A 27,874-nucleotide genomic window follows, 5' to 3' on the forward strand; every position below is an offset into this window, starting at 1 on the left:
TGTGTTTTGTGCTGATGAATTTTTATTAAATTTAATTTATTTGAGTAAACAATTTTCATCAATTTTTACTAGTTGGTTTAGTTATCGATATTTCATTATTATATGGTATATTTGCTAATTCACATTAAAATATTTATTATATATTACTTGGTTTCCATACATTTTTCAGCCATTTCAATCTGTATCAGTGAACTGTGTTCAGAATAATATTCATTGCTTTGACCAGAATTTTTTTGAGAGCACACGAATTCGAATTCGACTTTAACTCCAACACAAGTTATATATTATAATAAAATCTAACAAATTTTTGTTTTAATATTTTCTAATGCATACACATATGTACATACATTTACGTATGTCGGTATATATTATACGTATATATGTATTTTTGCAGCAAAAACATTCACTTATCTTTCATGCTAGGTATGATCTTCAAAATAATCATACTTCAATTTATTTTTAATTCATCGTAGAATATATATATATGTATATTTGTTTTTTGCTGGCCATCGCAATTTAATTGATTGGCTTTATTTATAAATATATTTAATATGCATTTATTTATGATCTAACGAAATGCATTCCAAATTTAATTTACTTGTATATACTTATATATGTATGTTCCTAAGTTCATATTAATAGAATTTAAAATATTTGAAATAACAATATAGTCTAAATTAAATTACCAAGTGCAGCAAAAATAAGGCAAGAAAAGTTTAGCTTTACGAGTTAATTTTTCATTTTTTACTATACAAATACATATTCATGCTTATAATAATTGTTGTACATACACAGTTAAAATGAAAACATATTGCGACGCAAGATTTTACCGACAAGTACTTGCAGACATACATTTATTCGAAATATCACATTTTTAAGCAATAAACGCACACGCGTAACTATAAATACTTATAAAGGATAAAAGAAACAGCGATTTAAAGGACGGTAAATAATTGCTTTACGTATGCACACATGTACTTAATACAGTATACTCGTTGTTTTTGAACAGTTTTTTAAGTAGAAGTACACTGTAGCGAATTACATAATAATATAGTAAACGACAATAAAAAAAAGTATTATGTTCGGAGCATCTCTGTTAATAATTAAAAGTTTGATGCCATCTACCAACATTACTCATAAATTTTTGGTATGTGTCAATAAGAATGAGGTGAGAAAAATGTAAAGATATAAATGAGGTGAGAAAAATGTAAAGATATATCGACAAAAAGTTCAAAATTGATATATGAATTATAAAACCATACAAAAAAATTTATCATATGGTCCTCTGTTTTGGGGGACATTAAAATTATTAAATGTGCTGTTATATATTAACAGCTCATAAAAATTGATAGTAAAACAAATTACACTAATAGTTAGTTACCAAAAACAAAAAAATTTTAATATATTATTATCAAACAATTTAAATACTAAAACTATAACATACGTTTTTAGCTATCTTCTGATTCTGTTTTTAATTCTTCAGGCCGAATCATCGTATTATTTTTTACATAGCAACTTGAAGGCAACATTTGAATAACTGCATTAGAAAAAGACTTTGAAAATTTTTCGATCTTAAACTAGTATTAAAGGGTATGAAGGTAATTTTTTAAATAGTTCGAATTTGCTATAAATTTCGATATATTAGTTTAAACTTTTTTCTTGAGTATTAATTCGTATTTTCAAAATGACAAAATACTATAATATTGCAAATAAATTAAGTAAAAACACAAAATATTAACGGGAAGCAGTCGGAATTTTAACAATTTGATCAGAGAAAAAAAATCAATAAACATGTAGTGAAATATGAGCTCAATATAGCATTTATGGACTTAATTTTAGAAAAATAAATCACGGATACTGTAAACGTCCTATATCAACGAAATTCGATGTTAACATATATAGGTCTCAACTTTGAAAATTCCTTATAAAACTCGAGCATTCCTAATAAGGTGGAATGGAAGATGACAGCAAAAATTAGATTGTCTTTATTTTGTCGTCCAATTTCTTATTACGACATCTTCGACGACATTGATTTCAAATATTAAACATTTAATTTCTATAATATATTATCTCCTAAAAAATAAAACGAAGCTTACCATAACAATTCAAGAATGTTAAAGATAACTATCAAACTTTTATAGCAATTGTAAATAAGATATTTTTGTTCTTATTTTAGTTTTCTGTCAAACGAACTTTCTATTTCTATTTTTATAATTTTTGCTATAAAAGATTTACTATCCTTAATACACAATAGTAGAATTTTAGCCCGAACATGATACAAAAAAAATTCCTCGGATTTTAAGACCAATATTTGAAAAAAGACCAATATTAAATACAGTACAACATGTTTTCAACGGTAAATTAACCTAATCTAACTTAATTAAATTAAATAAGTTTTTATATGCATGTATAATTAGTATGTTAAATATTTATCGCTGTTAAACTTGAGGTAATCAATTATAGTTACTGAAAGCTTTGGTATTGATAATATGTGTATATGTATATGTACTTCATATTATTAAAAGTAATTCAATAAATACTTAATTAAATTACAAATATTTAAATAATATTAATCATACTGCTACTATAGAGGTTAAAATACCTTATAACCGTTATTTGGTCATTTTATTACGTTTTGTTTAACTTAAACAGCTCTCATATTATTTGAAGTTAGTTTTCAAATCAAATTTTCAATAATTATATATATATTATATAATTTTAAAGCAAGGTTTGAGGTTTTCTAATCGTAAAAAGTTATGAGGATGAAGTCTTACATATTTTATTTGCTTAAGGTATATATTTGTTGCTGGTATGTAATAGTACTTAACTTGGATATCTTGCCATTCCATATTGTTTTTCGTAAGATTTTATCAAACTGTTTTATTTTTTTACTTTTAATAATTTTAGATATTAAATGTTTGTAATTTATAACACCAACTTACACTAATTACTAATTAATTTTACTACTGATTTATATTATATATATGACTTTAGATAACTCCCCAAGCTAATAAATTTGTGCTTTCCCTTTGTATTTCGTTCTTCGTTGCTTCACAGCTTTTCAATTTTACTACGCTTCTTTGATAAAGAACATGTTCGTAGAATTTGAAATTATTGTTTTAAGATTTATGGATATCTGTTGTTTCTTCAGTTTAATAAAAATATTCGCTCAATCTACAAAGTTTTTAGGGAGACTATGTGTACTTTGTACATAGGTATATGTACATATGTATACAATATAGATGTAGTTACTAAAAAAGGAGTACAAGAAATACATTTCTATGTGATATTAGTTTTAATCAGACATATATGCAAATTTGCCCGTGTAGGCATACGTTGGATATTTATATTTGTTAATATTCATAGTTCCTTTAGATTTTGTGTTTTTATTATTTAAGTGTTTGAAAGTGTTAAAGTATTAAGTATGAGTACATAAATTTCGTTCATTAATCTAACCGGTACCAGTTCACGGGGATTCCATACAGTAATTAGCTTGAAACCATTATCTTTAAAATTATCAAATGGGATTTTCTTCAAATGCCTACAAATAAAAAATGTTTTGAGTAATTATTAGTACTCCCTCAAATCAAAACAAAAAACACATATTTACTGTACAGAAAAAAAATGCTTTTCAAAAATGATTTTTTACTACCACTTAAGCCCTTTATGTGCACATTAAGTTGATTTAAAAAGTTGCAGCTAGAAAGAAGTCCAACTTTAGTTTGATCCCTAAAGGAAAAGTAAGAATTTTCGTAACACATTTCGAAAGCTTTGAAGTAAAATGTCTTCAATTGCAAAAAAAAAAATTTTAATATACAAGTATGTAAGTATTCTATCAATTTGTTTACATTGCAGAAGTACGATGCAATCCAGGCATGGTTATCTATTACAATTTAAGCGTTTTTGAATGCACATTAAGTTGATCCTTAAATTCGGCAACAGATTTCGTACGTTTCAGCTAGTCCAAAACATAGCAATCAACACAAGGCTGGTCATTAAAAAAAGTTTTTAAAATTTTGATAAATTACAGGGTCTGTAGAAGATAAGTTTTTTAACTGATTTAGAAAATTTTAACATCTTCATGATAGTAAAGTCGAATATACCATATAGAGGCAAATAAGGCGTGTTGAGCGAAAGACAAGGCTAAAATCAAAGTCATACTATTTTTTTAAGTCATTGTATAAATTCAATATTAGTTTAGTCAATTTATATAAAATCAGAATCATTTAAGGGGGTCATAAATAAAATTAATTTTTTCATACATCGCTTCCTTAACATGTCTATAATACGTTAGTAAAGTGATTTTTAAAAATTCGAAATCGTTTCAAAGATACAACAGTTAGAAGAAGGAGCTGTTCGGCTATTGTTTAACGGACTTGAAACTTTTAACGCGTTTTTGGTATTTCAAAAACGGCTTGAGCGAATGACTTAAAATTTGTAGGGTACACTCAGCAACTATTATTAATCAAAAAATTTGTTACAGAATATAACAAAAAAAAAAACGTAAAATTCGCAACTTTATTTTCAAATGTCTACCAAAAGTCCAATATTTGATAATAGTTCATACTGCGCATTAAGGCTCACGCTGCTAATTTTTTTTTATTCAGATATGCCAATCGTGGAGGAACCATGAGGCGGGGGTGTTCAGAATGCTGTAACCCATGTTCTACACAATATTTTTAGCTTAAAATTTATATTTATACTGTCGAAATATATGTTAATAAATGATAATAAACTTAAACCTTTATCTATTAACTGGTCATAGAAAAACACAGGCCGTCACATGGGATGACCCCCTTAAATAGGTTAAGGATAATCATACCGTGGCCATACATTATATAATCATATGAAAAATAAACTATTTTGTACTATCTGCGACTATATGTAACAGTGCCGATTTTTTATTAGTTAATAAAACACTTAACGTTTTCATATTCGTAATATTATGAGTACCAGCCATCTCCAATCGTTAAAACAAAATCGTCATTGTTAAGTATAAAATATTTTTAGTTTAGTTTTAAGGACCACCTTACTTACAACTTACATATACATGTGGATGTTACTTTAGAATCATGTCTGACCATAAGTACTGTAGGTGGTTGGATGTGTATGTGCCTTATATATCACATTCAGATATTTCGATTAATTCTTCAAATAAAATAATAATATCATAATATGCCAAGGAATGGATTGCTTTTATTAGAAGCTAAAAGAACATATCTCGTTTTTATTTAATATTTAGTTAATGTGGTGAAGTATTTTTTCAATTTGAAATTTTGCTAATATTGGCTTGTATTCACTAAACAAAATTAGTTTCTGCCATAATTATGTAATTTTAACTACGAGTATATGTCCGACCACATTCTCTTTTTCTTCACAAGCAAATACATTGTTTTGGCACCAGAACTATACTTTTATATGATATAACTTCTGTATGAGTTTTTATTACAAATACAACTATTATATTCAATATTTTAGTTTCAATAACGATTATCTTTGGTTTTGAATAGAGATCCGATAAAACTTTATGCAGACACTTTCGCTACAAAATGCCTTTAGTTTCTATAATCAAGAAGTTTGATCTTTGCAATTAGACTTTCTTTACACTCACATTACTAGAGAGACTAGAGTATTCTAATCAATCACGGAAATTCTCGAATTTGGCTATATTAGGCTGTACACCTATTAAACTACCCTCTGAATGCACATGCCAACGTCTTAAGCCTTAGGTTCCTGACTGCGCCAGCAGCAGAAAACATTGTATCCTAATTATAGATTTGTCTGCGTACCCGTGCCACCGCCTCCACCAGTTGTGGCTGTCGTTCCAGCACCTACCACAGCACCGGTAGCGCCATTAACACTGCCACCACATTCCCTAGTATTAAGAATGCTCACCGTATTCACACCCAAGGCACTGCCTGTCGAACCTAAACCACCATGTTGCATTGGTAGAACAATGTTGCTACCGCCGGTTAGTAATTCGTGTTCTGTTTTAGCTTGCCGCAGCCAATTGCGTAGATCTCTGGTACGCTCCACTAGACTAGTCGTATAGTTGACGGCGCGTGGACTTTGCGAAACTATGGTATTTGCGGCGAGTATAGCGCCGCCCATAGAATTTTGCATGCGTCCAGTAGCAAGTTGACGATATGTCTCCAAGCGATCAGCTAGTGTTGGTATGGATTGTGGTGCATGCATAAGCGTAGCGGTTGCGCCAACATTTTGAAGATTTGCTTGTGGTGTGGAAGCTGAGTTGATACCGGTTGAGAGCATGTGTGACCAATTCAACTCCGAGGGTGAGATCATGGGTATGCCTGTAAGTAATTCAATGTAAAATAATTCGCACATACAACTGTAAAATCAATCAAAGTTTATTACCTCCGTGTTGTTGACTTTTGCCAAGTATATCGAGAATTTCTCGAATTTCAGCATTTAGAATTTCTAGATTTTGTATACATTCTGTTGATTCCTGGTGATAGTTCTCTTTACGTTTGTGCAAATTGTGCGTGTCTGCGCCACTGGCGAAATCTGTGCTGCTAAAGCCTGAACTTGAATGTGATGAAAGATCACTTAGCGTGGCATCGTCTTTCTGCTCTATGCCCAGCAAATCCATGGTGGGTTTCTCCTTTTCGTAAATTCTTAAAAGGCTTTGTTCCAAGTGACGTAATCGTATAACCTTCTCGCCGAGTAGGGCACGTGTGCGGTGCAAATTCACTTCCATTTCTGTCAATTCTTTTTCCTCTTGTATAAGCTGGTCCAGTGAATGACGTGTTGTGGAAGCCTTATGACGCTGTTTGATCTCACGTTGTCGTGCACGGAAATTAGTACGCTGTGTGCGTAATGATTCCTTGGCGCGTCGCACACTATCACGCTCCAAATGTATGCGATGTTTGAAAAACTCAAGCTCCGAACTGTTGCCAGCACCGGCACGATCGTTGGATATATCGGAGAATGGATAGCGTAAATGGTAAGTAGTGTCGAGTGTATTGTCAGGAAATTGATCTTCTAAATCTTCTAGCTTCTGTAGCTGATGACGCAAATTCTCAACCGGTGTACAAGGTCGGTCGTTTTTATAGTTGTCTGAATTCAAACGTGATGTAGAAGCGGACTTCAAGCGGGAAAATATTTTCTTGCGTTGACCATTACCACGTCCGTTATTATTGTTCTCTTGATTGCATTGGAAAGCAGCCTCTGAGTCGGAGTTTCCATTATCGCTCAGTATTGGGGCTGGTAGATAACGTCCCTTGCTATAGTTGTTCGATATAGTCGTGTCTGATTGACTAATCGAAGTAGTTGTGTCATCTTGAACTTGCAAGTGCTTAATATATTTTGAGGCAATGCCCGGCTTCCGTGTTATTGGTAGTTGTCCACGTTCATTTGAACGTTCACGGACCACAGAATTTCCATGCTCTTTGCTGCCGGTAACAGGCGTTAAATGAGTTTTAGGTGGCACTGGTGGTTTTGCGCTCTTACTGCCCAATAGTGTATGAGGGACTGCACCGATACTGCCAACACCCCCGTGTTCTTGGCAAGAAGTCGACAAGGAAAGTGAACGATTCTCGCTGTTACCAATAGATGGCTTGTTTGAAATTGACCTTTCCGTCTCTGAGCCCGTTGTAGTAGTATTCGTGTGAAGACTTTGTTGGTGCAGTGCTTGCGCTTCGCGTCGTCGATTACGACGTTCCAATGATAGTTTAACATCTGTTTTTAGACGCACATATTTCTCCTTTAAACAGCGATACTTATCTTCTAATAAACGCTTTTCGCAACGTATCTTTTCATACAATCTATCTTCACCTGTTTCACGCATACGCTGATGTTCCAACTCTAATTCATGTGCCAACTTGTCACGCATCTCAGAATGTTTACGTGCATGTTCCTTTTTAATGATTTCTTCTTCGCTTTTCAAGTCTCTCTCTAGATCTTGTAAAATTTCGGTGTGATTCTTTTGTAGTGTAACCATATGCGCCTTGTGTTCATCTACAACAACTTTTCGTTTTATAGTCAACTCTTCCTCCAACTTCGCCCGATACTCATTCAAGCGTGTTTGGAATGTTTGTTCCATTTCATGTCGGTGAGATGTCAAGCGAGAATCATATTCTTGTCGAATACTTTCGAGCTTGTGTTCATGATCAATCTTGATGGCATCTATTTCTCTTTGAAGTTGGTCCTCTAAACGTTCGCGTTCCTCTTTAAGTAATACCTCTTTTTCTTTTTCAGCCTCTTGTTTTTGAATTTCATAGTCTTTGTAATTTTCTCGGTCATTTTGTGTTTGAACACAAGTTTCTCGCTCAGCTTTATCAGTATCTTTTTTCAGAAAGCTGACAATCTTAGATGCCACCTTTAATGTACGCAAAACGGGTTTCTGCGTTCCGGATTTGGCCTCAGCTTGCTCCAGCTCACGATTATTTTTAGTAGCATTTTCATCACCTTCAAACGGATTAACAGCAGGCACAATTGAATTCACAGAATCCTGTTCGGATTTATTTATAATAAAACTTCGTACGGAACTGCCTTTTGATTCCGAATCTGTGTCCTCGTACATTGGTTTAATCGTTGTAGAATTATCTTTCAATTTTTCGAGATAACTTACCACAGAAACTGGTTGCGGTATATTGCCCGATTCAGTACTTTGTGAGCGAGCCAACTCTGAGAGTTTGGCACGATCACGTTCAGGGAGATCCATGGAAAAGCTTTGTGCCTTTAGCATTTGTATTGTTTGTGCCTTAGGTACCGATATAACTTGTATTTCCTTTCTTTTTACTTCATCATTCATTAGGAATGGGTTAAGACTACGTGGAATACCACCTTCAGCGCCAAGTACATCATACCCAACGCAACCTTCATTGTCGTCGTCATTATCATCGTCCCAAGGATCATCATCTTCTACATCATCGTCATCTGAATATACTGATGCTTCTGGGCTCTGAGTTATTTTACGCGAACTGCTTTGGTCCTCCTCCGGCGATCCTCGTATTTTGGTTTCATCTAAATTGAAACGTACACTTTTCTTATCCTCTACACCTTGATTTTCTGCATCATCTTTTTCGAATCTTCGTCGCATATCTGTTAAGCTTGAATCGCGCAATATGCCCTTAACGCCCGGTGGCGTGCCAGCGGGTCCCTCTACAATTACATTATTTGAGTTGGAGTTCAATAACATAGCAGCAGTGGCTTGATTTAGCCCAGTTTCCATTTGCTTGCGCGATTTTAGGAACATCGCACCAGTACCGGATAACACAAAAGCTCGCTTATCTATACCACCTGTAGCACCAACATCCGTTTCAACTTTGTTCGCAACCGCCAACTTCGAAGTAAAACATTCGCCACCAAATTTCATTGCTAAAGATATTTGAGGGTTTGTTTTCGATACTTCGAAACGAGATCCTTTCACCGGTTGAAAGTTAAGACCAAAATTTTTACTTCTGGATTCCAAAAACCGGCTAACACCACCACTAAATCCACTTGTGCTTGTACTATTCGAAGTCGAACCTGAATTGTTTGTTAATCCGATGCCAGCAATACCCGCAGCATTAGCTCCTACACCAGTTGCAGCAGCTACTGCATTATTCATAGACCTTGCAGTGCAATTTGTATTTACATTGCTTACCGGTGAAGACATTTCATTTGTGTTGTTGGTGTTGTCGCATTCATCGTTACCTTGTAGACTACGTATACCTGAGTCCAGTTGCGACGCATCATCTGAGTTGTCGATGACAGGTGTGGCCGCTATTACTGTGTGCTTTTGCCGCGCCTGTTCTACTAATTCTCGGTAGACCGCATCGAGCGGATGGTCCCATTGTGATTGTTGCGTTTTGATATTGTAATAATAGTGTCCACATTTCTCCTCGGAATAACTGGAAAAAATATGAGCTTGAGTGGTTTTATAAAATTGTATAAAAGTATAGTAATATACAGGAGAACCAATTGTCATCACTTCGCATGGGTAAAACACACAAGAAAACTCATATTAAATGAAAGGATATATAATAATAATTTATATATTAATGTCTAAGTATTTATTCACAGAAGCCGATATATTTTAAGAACGCCTTTTTATTAAATATCTAACTAGTCGAGAAAACAACCAGAAATTCCAGAATGGCATCGAACTAGTCAGTATAGCATCACGTCTACAGCTCGCGGGGGAAGCGAACTTCTCTGCTTTCACCAATCACAAAGCAGTACATATACTATGTACTTATCGACGCTACAGCACATTTAACAAAGAATAGAAAATAAAAATTTTTAACTCTGTTTTAAATGAAATTTATTAAAAATTACATAACTGACAAGCAGAGTCTATTTGCATTCTATACATTCTCGTCTGTATGTATATAAGTCAACTAACTTTTACCTCAACAAATTATAAAATCCTTTTATAAGATACTGTCTGCCGAAGTATCAACGCAGTTTGCCCTAGGCAGACGAAAAGTTGTAACGTTGATGTCGGACTACACCAATGCTTTGGAAAGTTGGTTCAGAAAGAAATCATAAGTAGTAACATCAGCGAATCAATATTTTTTTACAGACGATCGGGACAAAATTTAAATAAGTATTGCTCCTGAGATTATAAATTGAGAAAAAAAAACTGTTATGTGTATTTTCTGAACTAAAATGAAATTAGTTTATTTCTGACGAAATCTGACAATTGACATCACGTAAAAATACCAGTTGTATGTGTAAAAAAATTACAATCGGCTCATCGTTGGGTTAACGGTTCATACCTTGTAGTTATAATAAACATTATAGTCATAACATACATATGTATGTACAAACATACCATATTTTCCAATCGGTTGGCAGTGCCTGCATCAACCCCTCTTTCGCCAAATAAAGTAAGTGCGGTTCTTTAACTGGATCAATGCCAACCATCAAAGCATAATCATGGATTTCTAGGAGGAAAAAAATATTTATATTTTTGTTTTACTCTTTCATTTAAAAGGTTAGATTTTATAGAAAAATTAATATGAGAATATATTGTAATATGTATGAGTCAAGCAATTTTTGCCTTATTTTGAACAGCAATAGCAAATATAAATGGAATTCTAAGACATTTGTTAGAAACAAAATAACAAATGAATTAAATCGATACAAGACTAATGGAGCATGGCTGATAAGTTACATTTTGAATTTATTCATGATAAATAAAGACTAACTTTTTCAAGAAAATACAATAATTAAAATCGAGTTTTTTCTGGATATTGGACCGAATTAAGGTAGTTAGATTGTCAACTAAACAGTCAAAATATATATTCATTATTGTTATGAGTAAACACATTTTTTAAATTTTATTTTCTTTTACCAATTTGACTCAAATGAACTTATAATACAATATTTAAATTATGTTTGCGGTACATACATACATATGTATAACTAAGTTTATTTGAAAAGCTTTTAAAAATGATATATAACAATAAATAACGAAATAATAAGAAAAAGATGTAAAAATCATATTTTAAACAGAGAATATAAAAATGTAATAAGATAATTCGGATATTGTAGAAGTCGTGCTAAGTTATTATAATTATTAAGATTATTTAATGACACAAGTCTGCAAAAGCAGAGAGGGCTGTTTTTGTAACAATGTAGGTATCTATGTTAAACAAATTATCATTTAAAAAAAAAGATAAAAAACTATAAATAAATATTTATAATTGCGAAACAAAACTTTTGTTAATATAAAATACATTTTTTAGTGCGCACTAAATACATTTCTTTTCCCCAGTGAGACTCCTTTTGGTATATTTTCGCTTGTAGTAAACATCCGGAAGGTCTGAAGCGTCCAACCACTATTTAGACGCTCCATCTTCTCTGGTATCTTTTTTCTATCCCTTTAATATCTTGCTGAAATCTCCACTTACATCTCCTAAATTTTCTGGAAAGTAGTCGAGGCGGGAACGAAGAAAATGTTCTTTTAGACTCATTAGGCAACCTAAACCTCTTTAAAGGGTCATCCACCCTTCTCTTTGAGGATCCGTTATGGATGTCATGAAAAGTCGATCAGTCATAAGCCGTCGAATATCTGATACAACGACAACACCTTCCTTCAACTTTGCCTCCGAGAGGCATGGAAAATTTTATACGAAGTACTTGAAGCAATTTCTATCTATTTGAAGTGCCTTTATAAATTGCTTCATCAATCCCAGCTTTATGTGAAACAATGGTAGAAGAACTTTATGAAGAGTAGCCATAGTTTCAGGCAGGACGTTAATTTCGCCAACTTTAAACTTGGTAAACCCAGATTGTTGTCTGAACCCATGCCCAATATTTTTAAATCACTGCACACTTACTAACGTGGTCTTTATATTTTAATTTGCAAAGAACCAATTCCAAGTTCATGAAGATTTTAGGCATTAGTGTACTTCAATCAAATTAAAAAATAAAGTTTTTAATTTTTAGTCCCAAACATCTTGGATTTATTTTGAATCCTAACAAAAGGGATTAAAAAATCAAAATTAATTTTGTTGCAGACCTGTGTAATTACTTTGCTCTTTTAAAGAGCAAATTCGTGTAGTGCCAGCTTCTTCGATTTTTTTATATAAATATAATATAAGGTTGTCAAATATCCCTTCCGCTTTTTTGTCTTTTGAATTTCGCGGCTATGTACAAAGCGCTACAGAGCTCGTATCTGGCAACACTATACATAATTTGAATTATATATAGTAGAATAATAATATTAGATAATAATAGTAGAGTTATTCGATAATTAACAAAAGGTTCTGGGCGTGCTTTGGAACCTTCGTTTAAAACTTCAAATGCCTTACTATCTTTTCGAAATGGTGACCACTGTAGTTTAAAAACCGCTCGGTAGATTTCAATGAATTTTATACGGCTTTTCGAAAACATGAAAGTTTATTAATAATTAACATTAACTGTTGGTTTTTCCCAAAAATCTGGAAAACATTTTCCTGATTATTTTATTAATTAAAAAAAAACAATTTTCAATGAGGCACTAAATTATCATTAACTCTTATGTTATTGACCGGCTGCCCACCATGATGTATTAGCATGAATAACATAAAAACAAAACAATATTTCATCTGAAGCTCCCGGATCTTCGTTATTTAACTCTAATTTGTATACTCTCGCAACCTGTTGCTACAGAGTATAATAGTTTTATTGACGTAACGGTTGTTTGTATCACCTAAAACAAATGGAGTTAGATATAGGGTTATGTATATATAAATGATCAGGTTGAAGAGACGAGTTGAAATCCGGGACTGTCTGGCCGCCCGTCCATCTGTGCAAGCTGTAATTTGAGTAAAAGTTGATATATCTTTATGAAACTTTGTATTCTTGGTACCGTAAGACGGTTAGTATTGCATATGGGCGTAATCAGACCACTGCCACGCCCACAAAACGCCATTAATCAAAAACAAATAAATTGCCATAACTAAGCTCCACAATCGATGCAATACTGTTATTTGGTACACAGGATCATTTTGGAGAAGGGCATATGCAGTTTAAATTTTAATAAATCAAAATAAAATTAATAAATGAAAACCCATATCTTGGGATCTACTTAGCCGATTTCAACCAAATTCGCTACATAATATTCCTCTTATATTTGTAAGTTATTTGTAAGTAAGTGCGAAAATGGGCGAAATCGGATTACAACCACGCCTATTTCCCATATAACACCATTTTAAATTCCAATTCAATATTTTACTTTCCATTATGCAAATCAAGCAACAATGATTGTATCGGGGTAAAACTTTGCGTGAATAATGCGTTTAAAGTATGCCACCTTATAGTAAAGTATGCCTAAGTTAATAAGATACCAAATAATAATCGAATAATGAATGTTGAATTCTTTCGCAACATTTTTATACTTTGGCAATATGCTGCAACAGATAGGTATATTTTCTAAGCCATCATGTTGAACTTATATAAATATACCAGACAACAATGTAAAAAAGTTTCTTAAAGTGCTGAACTTTTTATAGAGCAAAAAAATCTTCATTGGCCACCTCGAAATGGTCGTTGACTGGTGTATATGCAAACCATTTGATTCATAGTATAATATGTTTTATATTTATTACAATAATTTATCATATCTGGTTTCCGTCTAGTATCATCACTAACTCATACATCTGAATGCATCATCAATATAGAATAATAGGTTTGTTTTTTAGGTACATAAGAACACATGGTCACTTTTTCCTGAAAACCCAAAACATTAATATTACTCCCGTGTTTATTTGGTACCATTACATTAGGAATGTATGGTTTAATTTTTTTTTATTATTAGATTAGTAAAAAAGTTGTCCATACAGATATTCCTGCCACCTCCTCGGTACGGAGCCACCAATTGCTTCACTTCTCTTTAACCAGTGAATAAAATACCGTTTAAAGGAAAGCGGTTCATCGATTTTCAAGTTGTCAGTAAGTTGTGCATCTGGGCCAGATTTGAATTCAGCATTGTACACATATCACGAATGTGCTGCCTTATCTTCTCGAGTGTTGCTGTCATCGAATCTTAAATAACGTATAATATTATGAAATTTGTTTACTCTTATTGTCGCACGATACAGTGGGTAAGTATTGCAATGCCACATATCAAAACAGTGCTCAGTATTTGAGTTATTTATGCTAGCGCAAATAATGACACTAAGGGACAAATGAATTTCTGGTATCGCAATGGACTTTCATTGGCTTTGAGACCCTGGATGATTTTCATTTTAATTTTGATAAGTAACTTCAGCGTTTTTGTTAATGGGAAGGACGATTATGTCTTCCATTTCATATGTTGAACTGGTGGCGTTTTATTCCACACTGTTTTATTCTCCTCAATAAAACTCCCATATGGCCCCTGAACTCATCCTAAAGTAATGATAATAATTCACTATTAATAATTACAATTATTATAATCTTCAGGCTTTCTGATTTCTGCTTCATCATCTTCGTGCCCTAGTTCATCATAATCTGAGAGGTCTTCTTCAGCTGAGACTAATGGTCTAGAGATATATATTTCTTTCCGTCGCGCTCATCCTAAAAAATTAATTATAATGGTATATAATTTGTTAATAATATTATTACACAAAATTATAATTAATATATTTACCTAACAAATTCAGCTCTCTACGGTTGTTCCATAATTTTATTGCACATCAGGTGCGCAACCCAATCCAGCATTTGTTTTATTTTTTCCGAAATTAGTCACATTTTGCAACAACAAACATTATTTACAATTTTAAGGTTCGTGGGAACCCGGTCACTAAAAGACGCGGAAAAGTTGGTCATTAAATTAGAGTTAATAAAACTAAGTTTTTTTTGTCCGATTGATTTTAGATGAATCTCCAAGGATTAATGATAGCCACTGCATGAAGCTCCGATTGAAACTGGTTCAACACAAACAGCCATTACTTTTAAAATAACTAAGCTATTGCATAGCTTCTATCGCGGGCTTTGAGCGCGGGGACTGAATCAAAAAATTCCGTAATGGAAATAAACCTAATACGATCACAAATTATGCGCAAAATGTTTGCATACTTTTAGGCATATTTTCGCATATCTCAAGCGGAACAAATCAATTGAAGAGACAGCGAGTGATTCAAAAGTAATAATATTTAAGATACAACTTTTTTAATGGCAAATAAAAATATGAAATTAAATTAATAAAAAAAAAATTATTCAATATTCGAGGTCCTATTATCAGTAACATTATTATTAACGAATTATTCACGCAACGTTTTACCCCGTTGCAATCATTGTTGCTTGATTTGCATAGTGGAAAGTGAAAAAATCAGGTGGAATTTAAAATGGTGTTACATGGGAAATAGGCGTGGTTGTAATCTGATTTCGCCCATTTTCGTACTATAACATAGAAATATGAGAAGAATGTTATGTACCGAATTTGGTTGAAATCGGTTAAGCAGATCCCAAGATATGCGTTTTCACCTAAAAGTAGGCAGTGCCACGCCCACGGTCTACTTTTGAACGCGGTTCCTAATAAGTGATCTCCTACCATCCCAGAGATAAAGTTTAATGTCTCTGGCTTGTTTAGTGCTTGATTTATCGCGCTTTTAGTAGTTTTTAACAGTACCGTTATATAGGGTGTGGGCGGGGTTGTTACCCGACTTCACCCACACACTGTCGATAGAGGTGCTAAAAGCATTTGTTCGCAGTGAATTTAGTTTCGATAGCTTTAGCGGTTTAGGAGATATGCACATTAAACCTATTAGGGACGGGACCACGACCATTGTAAAAAAAATTTTAAACTGATCAAATAACAGTCTTGTATCTCATTGTTATGGCAATTTATTTGTTTTTGATTTCGGACGTTTTGTGGGCGTGGCAGTTGTCCGATAACACCCATCTGCAATACTAACCGTTTTACGGTACCAAGAAACATATGTACCAAGTTTCATACAGATATATCAATTTTTACTCAAGTTACAGCTAGCACGGATGGGCGGACGGACAGACAGTCACCCGGATTTTAACTCGTCTCTTCATCCTGATCATTTATATATACATAACCCTATATCTAACTTGATTAGTTTTAGGTGATACAAGCAACCGCTAGGTGAACAAAACTATTATACTCTGTAGCAACAAGTTGCGAGAGTATAAAAACTTTAACTCCGGTTTTACTGAATCTATAACATACTTCACAAATAATAAATTTTTCCACACAAGAATTTCGTAAAGATATCTTCTTGAATAAAAAGTTTTCCATACAAGGACTTTTTGGGTTTGATCGTTCAGTTTGTATGACAGTTATATCCAATATCAGCGATTCCGACAAATGAGCAACTTGTTTGGCTAAACTGGACATGGCCAAATCGACTCAGTTCGTCACATTGATCATTCTATAGGGTCTCCGACGTTTCGTTCTGGGTGTACAAACTTCGTGTTAAACTTTATATACCCTGTTAAGGGTATAAAAACAACTGTAAAGTACGATTATGGCAACAGACTGATGCTTGCATTTTTTTTCTAGCCACGGAAAAAGAGTGAAAACAAAACAAAAAAAGAAAGTATCATATAATGGTAAAAAAATAAGGACACAGACACTCGTAAGATATGTAGTTTATACTAAATGCAAAATATGTGCTGACAGTCAACAGCATTGCTTCCTCAGTGCTTCTAAACGTCAGTGTGGTAGTTTTCATTATCCTACCGATATGTAACATTTGCTGCTTATTGTGTAGTAATACAATTCCTTTCATTACACCTTACTGTTGTTTACACTGCAAATAGAATATTTAATGCTATCCTACATATCTACGGAAGTACACGTCCCCTCAAAAAATCGTACTTCCCAACCCACTGACACTTTTATTGACGAATACAAGCAAAATCAATCCAAATTTTATTCTACAGCTTTTGAAAACTAGATTTTAACATTTTTAAAATGATATGAATCGAATTAAGGTTGCTTAACAAGGAAAAAAGATCTTTATCTGAATTTTGAACGGTCTGTGGAATGCTATAGTGGTCAGATCGTTGCGGGCAATAATCTATGTCAAATAAAAAAAGGATTCATACAAGGTCTCAGCTCGTCACGCTAATCATTTATACATATGTATGTATCATTTATAAGTGTACACACTTTATGGGGTCTCAGACGTTTCCTTCTGGGTATTACAAACTTTGTAGCAAATTGTTGAGCAAACCATACTCGTTTTTATTATTTTGCCACACGTGGTGGTTTCACTTTCTTTAAGGATGCGTTTGAGTAAATTTGTTATTCAAATGACAGCTACCATAGCTGTGGCTATTAGCTGCATAGTTTTATAGTCCCTTTTTTTTACATGACGGATAGGTTAGCTTTTAACACGGATAGCTGATCCTATTAGTTGCATAATTTTAGGGGAATTTGTTTTTTGAAGGATGGATAGTTCATGCTTTTTAGCTGCATAGTTTTTTAGTCGTTGTACGACTTCGCTTATTTTTCAGTGTGTGATAGCAACGGCTAGGTAACCTAACATACCAAATTTGGTTGAAATTAGTTTGATAATTCCTGAGATATAGGATTTCACCTAAAGGTTGGTGGTGCCACGCCCGTTGTCAAATTTTTACACCGGCTACTATTAAGCTCTTTCCAAACTTCTTGTTTGAGAAATTTAATGCTTATGGCACATGTATTTAGGGAGTTATCGCAGTTTTACTATTTGCAAAACCTCTTGGGTGTCAAGCAACATATGTAGCAATTTTCATTAAGATATCTCAATTTATACTCAAGTTATCGCTTGCACAGAAAAAATTTACAAACATACAGATGAAGCTAATAAAAGCGTTATAAATTATTATTTTACAAACTCTCAAATTATTTGAATCTAAGAGATATTTATTTAGAGGTGCTACCAAATTTATGTAATTTTTTGGAAATTCATATATTCGGTAAGTTTATAGGTGGGAGTATGTTCTGATTTTTCCATATCAATTTACAAGTGCCCGTTACAAGGAAAATAACAAATTTTAAAGATAGAGTAAATAATAAAGTTTAAACCAAATACAATGGTGTTCCCTAAGAGCTATCTGACTAGTAATACTTGCGAACAATAATGTTCCGTAAGAGGTTCGCATAGATATTACTAGAATTTACAATGCACAATCTTATGTTGTGTACCATCTTTTATGACAATTTGGACGGCTTGGTTGAAAAGATGAAAAAACATTTTGATTGTTTAAGATTCAACACCTGACTATCCACTCAGCACGTGTATCGATCCACTTGAGGCACGTAGGCACGCAGAAGTGAAGGCCTGCACGGTGTTACATAAAGTCAACTTGCCTCAATTGTCAAATAGTACACAATACAAAAAAGACTAAGGTTTATACCAAGAAGTTTAACATTACCAGTAAATTGTTATTAACAAAATTAAATGTACTAAAAAAATAGAATATTAACACATATAATCGTATTTGCAACCGAGTACTTACTCGTATTTGTATTTGTATGTACATATGCATACACATAACTGGGCCTTGTTACTGACCTGCAAGTAAGCACAAGGCAACTGTAGGTGTAAATGTACATATACAATATATAGACTCACACACCAACCAACGCAGAAGGGTAGCAGAGTAACGACCACCACTTAGTACATATTGAGGTCTAAACAAAATTTTACCGCTTGGCCAGTCGCAAGTAAATCTAATAAATGAAATAACATAAACAACTATAGAAACGAGTTCGTATCCACCACCCAAATAATTTACACCTGTTTCGTATTTAAAGCAACTTGAGTGTGTACAATTATTCAAAAATAAAATATTGTATATATGGTACATATTTTGTACCGATAATGCCAGTAGACATCAAATAAATGCTGTTATAGACGAACCACCAAAAAATCCACATTGGTGTCACCAGATAACAAACTTATGATTCTGAGCAGTATTTGGAGCTACTCAGTTGTAATAAACCCGACTTTTTAAGTCAATAGATATCCAAAGGATGAAGTCCATTCCGAGTGAAGTTCACGTGAAAAACTGAATCTTAAAAGTGGAAACATGCAACATCTAGCGAAATTATGGCGTTCGTATTTTGGAATACGCATAGGAAAATTCTCATCCACTATCTTGAAAAGAAAAAAATCTTCCACGAGGGCTATTATATTATTGAAAAGTTAGAATGACAAAATCGCTGAAAATTGTTACATTTTAGAAGAAAGTGCTATTATAAAGAATATTTCTAAAAAGACATTTTCTTGTATAATATTCAGTTATATTTAGAAATATTGAAATTTTTATTTTTCTCAAAGGAAGATAATATGCGAGTGCAGCCAGCACTAAAGACCAAAACTTATTAAAGTATTTTGTTGATGAAAATTTTTTTTCAAAATTTTTTAATAAAAGATTTACCATAAAATCAAAATAATTTTACAGCAATATCTTTATTGACGATTTTTTAGCTTTTTCCTCCTTATGCCAGCATAATAAAGCTCTCCAGAAACTGTATTCGAACTTCTTGCTTACAAATCCATATCTTTCGTACTTAAACTTTCGATCGTAACGTATAAAAGTTAAACCTACCCGAAAACCATTTCAGAGATGCTAGACTCTATTATAAAATACTTTCAATATGAACTACAAGTTATTAAAAAAGCTGATATGTGTATATTCTTAACTTACCTTCAGCACTTGGTTCAGTCTCATCAAAGACCTCTTCACATATAACCGATGTAGAGGGGGAGCCGATACCCGTATTTCCAGAGGTTGATGTTGATGTGGATGCCGATGCCGAGCCTGACGCCGACACCGATGTTGAGGCCGCCGATGTTGATGTCGCCATTGCGTTTAAGTATCCGTCTTTAAATGTTCACGAACCAGAATCGCAAATCGATTTTCACTTTATTTTCTCACTATAACTTAAGTTATGCACACTTCCAAATTATACTGACTTTGAAGCTGCACCCCAAGTGCATATCCACGTACCAGAGCTTAATCGTTGCGAAGGTTTCGAGAATAGATTTTGTGCGACTTTTCCCATTCATTTATTCCTTCCTTGCCTTTACCTTCGCCAATAAATATATATGTATGTTCGTATGTATGTGTATTGGAATTTTGACGACGAGTCACGAACAATGCACCGCTGACCTAAAAAGGGGGGCACAATGGGTGGTTACGAAATATCGAGCATTTATGCGTTTGTATGTGTGTGGATTATGCTTTGCTTTGTTATTGTCACCGTTGTTGCTCGGTGTGCTTTACTAAAATTGCGTTGTGATTGGAAGGGCTGTGGTATCTGCTGTCCACCCCCAGAAAAACAAGAACATCAATTCATACATATATGAGATACAGAATTTCCCCACACTTGGCAATAATTTTGGTAAATATGCTTTCAACTTTTTAACTATTTAATTTTTTTATTTTTATTTATTTGCATATGTATGTATGCAAAACATATGTATGCTTGAAATAATTACTGCAATATTTGAAAAACTGTATAACTTGCTGGAAATATGGGCTAAAAATGATTATTGATTTTCCGTAAAACCCAACACTTAACTACTTGATTTTTCAACACAAAGTTGTAATGACATATTAGTCACACTCATTTATTTATGCACGTACATAAATTTAAATAACTTTTATGATTTCCAACAAACATATTTTTACTTATAAACTCTGTATTACTTCATTGACTGCCCATTTAAACTTCAATTCTGATTCGTAGAAATATTTTCACCGCTTCCTGGAAATAACGTCTATTCTTCTCAAACCTCTTAAGCTATACTGATTTTTCGAAAATGTGCAATTATCGTTTGAGCCGCTTTCACTCTTCTATCAGAAAGCACTGTCAATACAAAGGTATACATATGAATGAGTGCTGTTGTATGTTCGTAAACATTTTCGAAAACATCCTTTCGTCGAAAGCTTTGCGCATGTCCCGTGAAGGTTGTATTCATTTGCAGTCATATGGTTTTCCTTTCTTTACATTTGCCTCTATTTTTGTTTTCATTCAGTTTTCATTCACATCGCTGTCTGGTGATTAAGTTTTAAATTAAAGTCCTATATACATACAAACATACATACTACATACATATATAAGCGCGCTTGTGTTTTGCATGCTTGTTTTTATACCAATATATTAATTGGTTCGGCTGTAGCCGTAAAGTCTCTAGTTGGGAATTACTGCAAAACTAATGGATTTATTACCATTACTACTTGTGTTACGCTTTTCGTATTCTCGCAACATATAGCAACAGAGGATAATAGTTTTGTTAACTTAACGGTTGTTTATCTATAGTTACTATAATATTAAAAAGAGGAAAGATTTGATTGTTTGTTTGTTTGGATAGAATTATTTTCTATTATATATTCAAAAAAGTTAGGGATCCTTACTAAATCGCCAATAATGTAGCTCAAGGTGCAAAAAATGTTCTTTTATTTAAAAAAAAAAATTATAATAAAATACCTTTATATTACTTTTTGAATTATTTGATTCGGACATTCCATTCCATCACGAATTTAAAAATGTTGCAGAGCGGAAAGCGGCAGTCCGCTAGGCTAGGCAGGAGGCGAGTCAATGTGATGAAATAAAGTGCAGCGCGCCTCACTCACCAAGTTGGTTCCCTACGAAGCGGTCGTGTGATTAAATAAACATAGATAATACTAGATCATATGCCGAGCATACCGATGATCTCAACTAATCTACCAATCCCATTTAAATTGCTTCACTTTCCGGTAAAAACATCTTTCGTGTTAACTATTTTCCCAAGGCCAAGGAAAAGAATGTTTTACTCATGGCCAACTGTATGTTGGCATATCGCGGGTCGGAGATCCTGAAAATCAATTTATTTTGCTGCCACAAAATAAAACAACATCTAATATCGTTTACAGTGAAGCTCTGTTTTGTGGACATTCACTTTGTAAAACTTTTTACAAATATTTGAAATAAAAATAAACGAATCATATATTAAGAAAAAACCTAATACAAAAAAAAAACAAAAAAAATACAAAAAGAAATAGGTAAAAAAATACCTTATATCCAAGTTTTCTTTATAATTTTAAAATTTTTTAGTAACCCCACTCACAAAAAAGAGAGTATTAGTGTGTGTGTGTTAAAACTGATAGCTTGAAATGATCGTTTATTACCTATGCAAAGCCTGGACGGGCTGCTAGTAACATATAAGCCTAGTATAAACAGGTATATAGTTCTATGTAATCCACATGTATATACATACTATATATTATATTAAACTTTTCAATTTGTCAGACCGTACAGCGATAACTTCAGTAAAATATTAATGAAACTTGGTACACGGGTAGGTGTGTGCGCAGTAGGGCTGGGCGCCAAACGTGACTGTTTCTCTGTGAAAGGGTGATAAATGTTACCATGGTTTAAGCAAATTTTACGATTTACTGTGCCAAATGAAAAGTAAAATTTTGACATTCCAGACCAACGCAATTGCAACGTTTGAATTTATGTAATGTTATTAAAATTATTAAATTTATTCGTAAAACGAGAAAAGTTTATAGAAGTACTTCTCTTTGCTAATTGCAATACTAATTAAACTATTAAAAAAAATGCATTCATTTGCATTATTCAAAATTTTGACATATAGATTCGCAAAAATCAAAAATTACAAAAATTTTACTTTCTTTCATCAGAATTTAAATTCTTATACCGTTTAGAACACAGGCCAAAGATAACGCACTTTCCACAAGTGAAATCCTATTGCTCAGACACTACTCGATCGATTTCAACTAAATTAAACATTTCTAATTCATTTAAAAATCGAATCACAACTTCTCAAGCCCCCAGATACCGAACATGTGATCAGTCCAGACATGCCCTAACCCAAATTTAATTGATATAGCGGTTTCAGACTTTTCAGCTGACTTTAAACCGTTTGTGGTGATTAATATGTGTAACATTTTAATTCAGCGGATATGTATATGAATGAATATCGAGTGAGTATATAATGTATTATAAAATTTAATAAGATATCAGTTACGATTGTAATCCATTGACGTTTTTGTCGAATAATGACTTTTAAATTAATTTGCAATATTTTTATATTCTCGCAACATGTTGCTGCAGAGTGTAATAGTTTTGTTCACATAACGATTGTTTGTATCACCTAAAAATGATCATACAAGTAGTAGATATGGAGATATCATATATATATAAAATCAGGATGACGAGTCGAGCTTAAATCCGGGTAACTGTCTGTCCGTCCGTCCGCCTGTATAAGCTGTAGCATGAGTAAAAATTTAAATAATTTAATGAAACTTGGTACACATGTTTCTTGGCACATACCACAAATGCCATTAATCGAAAACAAATAATGTAACCTAACGTAGCTCCACATTAAGGTATACAACTGTTATTTGGTAGAACTAATTGCATTTACAAGAGGCATATGTGGTTTATAAATTTTTTTTTAAGTGGGCGTGGCTCCGTTCCTTAATTGGTTTAATGTATAAATCTCCCAAAATTTGGTACATAACATTATCCTGACATTCCTATATCACGGGGGAAGATAAGTGAAAACGAATTCTCGTATAACTCAATTTTACATTTCATATGATTTTTTCACTTTACAGTATTCAAATCAAGCACCAAGGAATATATCGGGATAAAAACTATGCGCAAACAGTGCTTTTAAGGTATTCCATCTCTAGTCTAAAAATTGTCAAAATGAAAACACCAGATACCGAAGATGTGGACCCCTTGTGCCTTTTTATCGAAAATATTGGGCAATCTGTGATATATGTATATTAAAAATCGGGTCAACACTTACCCTTCCATATATTTAATAAAAATATTTTTGAACTTCCGATTCTTTATACCGTATATAGTAGTTAATCCGCGAGGTTTCTTAATGAAACTCATAGAAAATATTTTTCTGGTAATAATATATCGTAATGCCAAAAAATTGGTCCATATAACTTCTAGCCCCATATAACCAATATAAGTGTTTTAAACATCCGCCTTTATACCGTATATATCGATCAATATGTAAGATATCTTAGCAAAATTAAGTAATTATGCGTTTTGGATTTATTATAGTTTAATGCAGAAAATGTGTAAATACTACATATAGCGGTTTCGTTATTCTAGCAGACTTTATGTCACATATGTCGGTCGGTGCGTGGGTTACATTCATAAAATTATGTGGAAACATGTTCCTAAATATACTTGAGTAATGCCGCAAGTTAACATATTCGGTCCAGACCTTTTCCTAGCCCTAATACACCCGATATAGTTTTTTCGACTTTTTATCTGACTTTAAGCCGTTAAATTGCCCAATATATATGATTTTATCTCTCATGTTAGTCGAATAATGAATATGGAATTCTTTCACACAGTGCCGGATTTACCTACAGGCTAAGTAGGCTGCAGCCTTGGGCGGCAAATTTTGGTTGGTTTAGTTTGGTCTTATTAAAAAATAAAAAAATTCTTGCGAAATAATTGTTATAATTGATTATGTTTTTCTAAATGGAAAACTTGCTTAAATTAATTTAATAACTTTTATTTAGACGATTGTGACTTAACAAAAAAAAATAGTTTTTACAAAATATAAAGCTGGATTGTAATTTTCTTTGCTTAAGATAATGTTTTTTGATATTTCTTGCAATTTTTGGAAATAATCTAGGCTTTCACGTTACCTCAGTTATCAGCGATATTAACCACACGTGAAAAGCTGATGTAACGAGTATGATGGAGCACAAGTTATAAATTAGGAATTTTAGCGATAGAAATTATAATTTACATGATGGTATACTAAAGTAATAAAGTAGATGGTCATAAGTATCAAATTTTAGAGGCGGCAAAAGTTGATAGCCCCCAGGCGGCTACTCTTCCGCTACTGCTTTCACAACATTTTTTTATATAAAGCTTTGACAAGACCTGAAAGTATAAAATGTTCGGGTACACCGGAAATTGGGAAATTATAAATGTTCGGTTACACCCGAACTTAGGCTTCCTTACCTTTCAACATCAAAAATTTAAGTTTTTTATTAGTAAAGGAGCAAGGTATGTTTTTATAAAGAAATTACCGTTAAATTATTACTAAAACAAACGGTCATAGGGACAAATGACAAATATAAATGGTAAGGTGGTTGGTGGCACGCCCTCAGTCTGAATATCCAATTGATAATATTTTCCTTTAACACACCAACGTACCGTTAAATGCCGATATACATACATATGTGTGGTATTTCTGGTGGGTGAAGGACAACTGTTAGATTTATTATTATTGAAAATATTTCTACTTAAATATGTGCATTAAACCTATTAGAGGACGGGAACTACATATACTCCCTGTCTCAGTGACCCACAAATTTCGATTTCACTAAAGACAATATAAAATTGATATATTTTTAAACGTGTAGAAAAGGTTAAGGTTTTCAAGCTCTCCAGCAGACCTAGCTATTATAAAGACGCTAATAACAATTCCGTTTTATGAAGATGTTAGCATTTATGCTGTGACATATCGTCACGGCCTCGTTCTTTCGTGCACTTTCCGAATCAATCCATGAAAATAAAATACAAATGCGAATGGTGGAAAGCAAACGTATTAAAAATATTCTTTCTATAATGTGCCACACAACAAATGTAAAACCCATAATAAATAAAAGTTTAATATATTGTTGAAATTTCTATTATATAAAATTCGATAATTTTGTAAATACGTTCCAATACGATATACACCTTACCTTACAAATGTGCGCACATACATATGTATTTGGTCTAAACATCTGTTTCAGTTCCACAAATAACAAAAGCGCCTAGTATACAAAATTTCGGCAATTAATAAATTTATTTAAGTATTAACCGGAATGGACAATCAGAGCTATTTTCCGAATTACTACGCCGTTGAAGACATATTTGTTACACAAGAGAAGGTCGAATGCAAAGTGAACACGAAACTTTTAAAAATGGGTAAATTCGTACAAAGTAGACTGCATTGAAAGTTTTTATCATTTGACTTTTGTTGCAAAGGTTTTCTTGATCCAGGTGCGGAGACAGATGATTTAAATTCTGGTCGCACAGTGAATCTGCCCTTGTGGTACATAAAAGAATTGAAGGTTAACAATCCATATTTTACTGTAAACGTTCCGGACATCTACAAAAATGTACATAAGGCTGTATGTGAAGCGGAAACAACACATATTGAGCTTGGTAAATTGCATCCATATTTTTACGAATATGGTCGCTATTTGACTCCTTATGATCGAAATCATATCGTTGGACGAATTGTGTTTGAAACAATGCGTCAACGTGTGCGTCATTTACTTGACATTTCAAAGCATACTACAGAGGATGGAAAACCAGAACATCGCTTGGACGACATCGAACAAAAACTATATGATTCTGGAGTGAAAACAAATGCAATGGTAATTTTATAAATAAGATTTCAAATCAATTTTTATCGTTTTATATTTTTATGTTGTAGTTCACAAATTGGCTTCGACTGAAATCGAATAAAATACGAGTAAGTGAATTAGTACATGAACACAGCAAGAAACGAAAACGTAATCAAATAGATTTTGACGGAGGAAGTATATCACCTGATCAACTGCAGAAAAGACCTACTATTTAATTACACACTATTAAAAAATTTAAGGATAGATAATTGACATCAGACCTTAACTGTTTCGCTAAAATTTTCATAGATGATGTTACTTAATATTATCCCAGATATAACTGTACATTCCTAAGTTTTTTATTAAAATAAACAAAAGACTTTTGTGTTCATTAACTACTTTCTTGTTCAATTTATTAACACATTTTTAAACAAATCTGCTTGCTATAGCTAGCACCTTTGTATAATCCGCTCCTTTCGCTTGGGTTTTTTCTTTAAGCATGGTACGAAGTACCGTTGGAACAGGTACGTGAATGCGCGTTCCTAGTGGGCTGCCATTGTCATCGATTAGCACAATATTGTTGCTATCAAATTTTGGTATCTTAAGTTTCTGGTTTTGCTTTAAACCAACCAATATACCTTTCTTCATCTGACCTTTTATTGCTACAAGCACTTTGTCACCAATATAACCCACAGAGCGCTTATTATATACATGAATGCATCGTGGTGGTTTTCCCTCTGCCATGGCACGTTTTCCAATTTCACTATTATCTACTACACGCAACCGTGCCAATTTTCGTATTTCACTACATGTTGACGTAAGATGAATCTGTTGCCGGCGCTCCACATGATTCAGACTTGGAGTAAAATATGGTGTATTTGTATTTAACGTTGAAAGTAAATGCGTAATTGGACAAGGTTTTAAATTTGTCAACAACCGCGACATTTTGAAATAAACTAATGATTTTATAGTTATTAAAGTGATTTACAAATTCGCAAATTCAAACTACTAGTATCCAAACCTAAATTTTTCACGAAAAACACGCAAAAATGTCACACTTCCTAAGGGTTGCAACCAAATATTCTACTAAGAAAGTCACACT

General features: G+C 33.0%; 3 protein-coding genes across 5 annotated transcripts; 1 reads left to right on the forward strand and 2 right to left on the reverse strand.

The window, feature by feature from the left end:
• Cep164 (centrosomal protein 164) lies at nucleotides 1-26,213 on the reverse strand. Of its 3 annotated transcripts, XM_036371295.2 has the most exons (7): nucleotides 26,122-26,213; nucleotides 21,091-21,438; nucleotides 20,086-20,550; nucleotides 10,781-10,892; nucleotides 6,376-9,854; nucleotides 5,896-6,311; nucleotides 1-3,541 (listed from the first exon to the last, which is right to left on the reverse strand). In XM_036371295.2, exons 3-7 carry the CDS (start codon nucleotides 20,243-20,245, stop codon nucleotides 3,518-3,520), a joined length of 4,191 nt encoding a protein of 1,396 aa, XP_036227188.2. In that variant the 5' UTR covers nucleotides 20,246-20,550; nucleotides 21,091-21,438; nucleotides 26,122-26,213; the 3' UTR covers nucleotides 1-3,517. The 3 variants fall into 3 exon arrangements, with proteins under 3 accessions (XP_036227188.2, XP_014090175.2, XP_036227187.2); XM_014234700.3 differs by having other exon boundaries at nucleotides 1-6,311; XM_036371294.2 differs by lacking the exon at nucleotides 21,091-21,438 and having other exon boundaries at nucleotides 1-6,311; nucleotides 26,122-26,211.
• Psf3 (DNA replication complex GINS protein Psf3) lies at nucleotides 26,210-27,167 on the forward strand. Its single transcript, XM_014234701.3, has 3 exons — nucleotides 26,210-26,347; nucleotides 26,408-26,802; nucleotides 26,862-27,167. Exons 1-3 carry the CDS (start codon nucleotides 26,245-26,247, stop codon nucleotides 27,006-27,008), a joined length of 645 nt encoding a protein of 214 aa, XP_014090176.1. The 5' UTR covers nucleotides 26,210-26,244; the 3' UTR covers nucleotides 27,009-27,167.
• On the reverse strand, nucleotides 27,153-27,838 carry mRpL14 (mitochondrial ribosomal protein L14). Its single transcript, XM_014234702.3, has one exon. It carries the CDS (start codon nucleotides 27,715-27,717, stop codon nucleotides 27,199-27,201), a length of 519 nt encoding a protein of 172 aa, XP_014090177.3. The 5' UTR covers nucleotides 27,718-27,838; the 3' UTR covers nucleotides 27,153-27,198.
• Between the last annotated feature and the right edge of the window lie 36 nt (nucleotides 27,839-27,874).

Source organism: Bactrocera oleae, chromosome 5 (assembly GCF_042242935.1).
Source record: "Bactrocera oleae isolate idBacOlea1 chromosome 5, idBacOlea1, whole genome shotgun sequence".
NCBI lineage: Eukaryota > Metazoa > Arthropoda > Insecta > Diptera > Tephritidae > Bactrocera > Bactrocera oleae.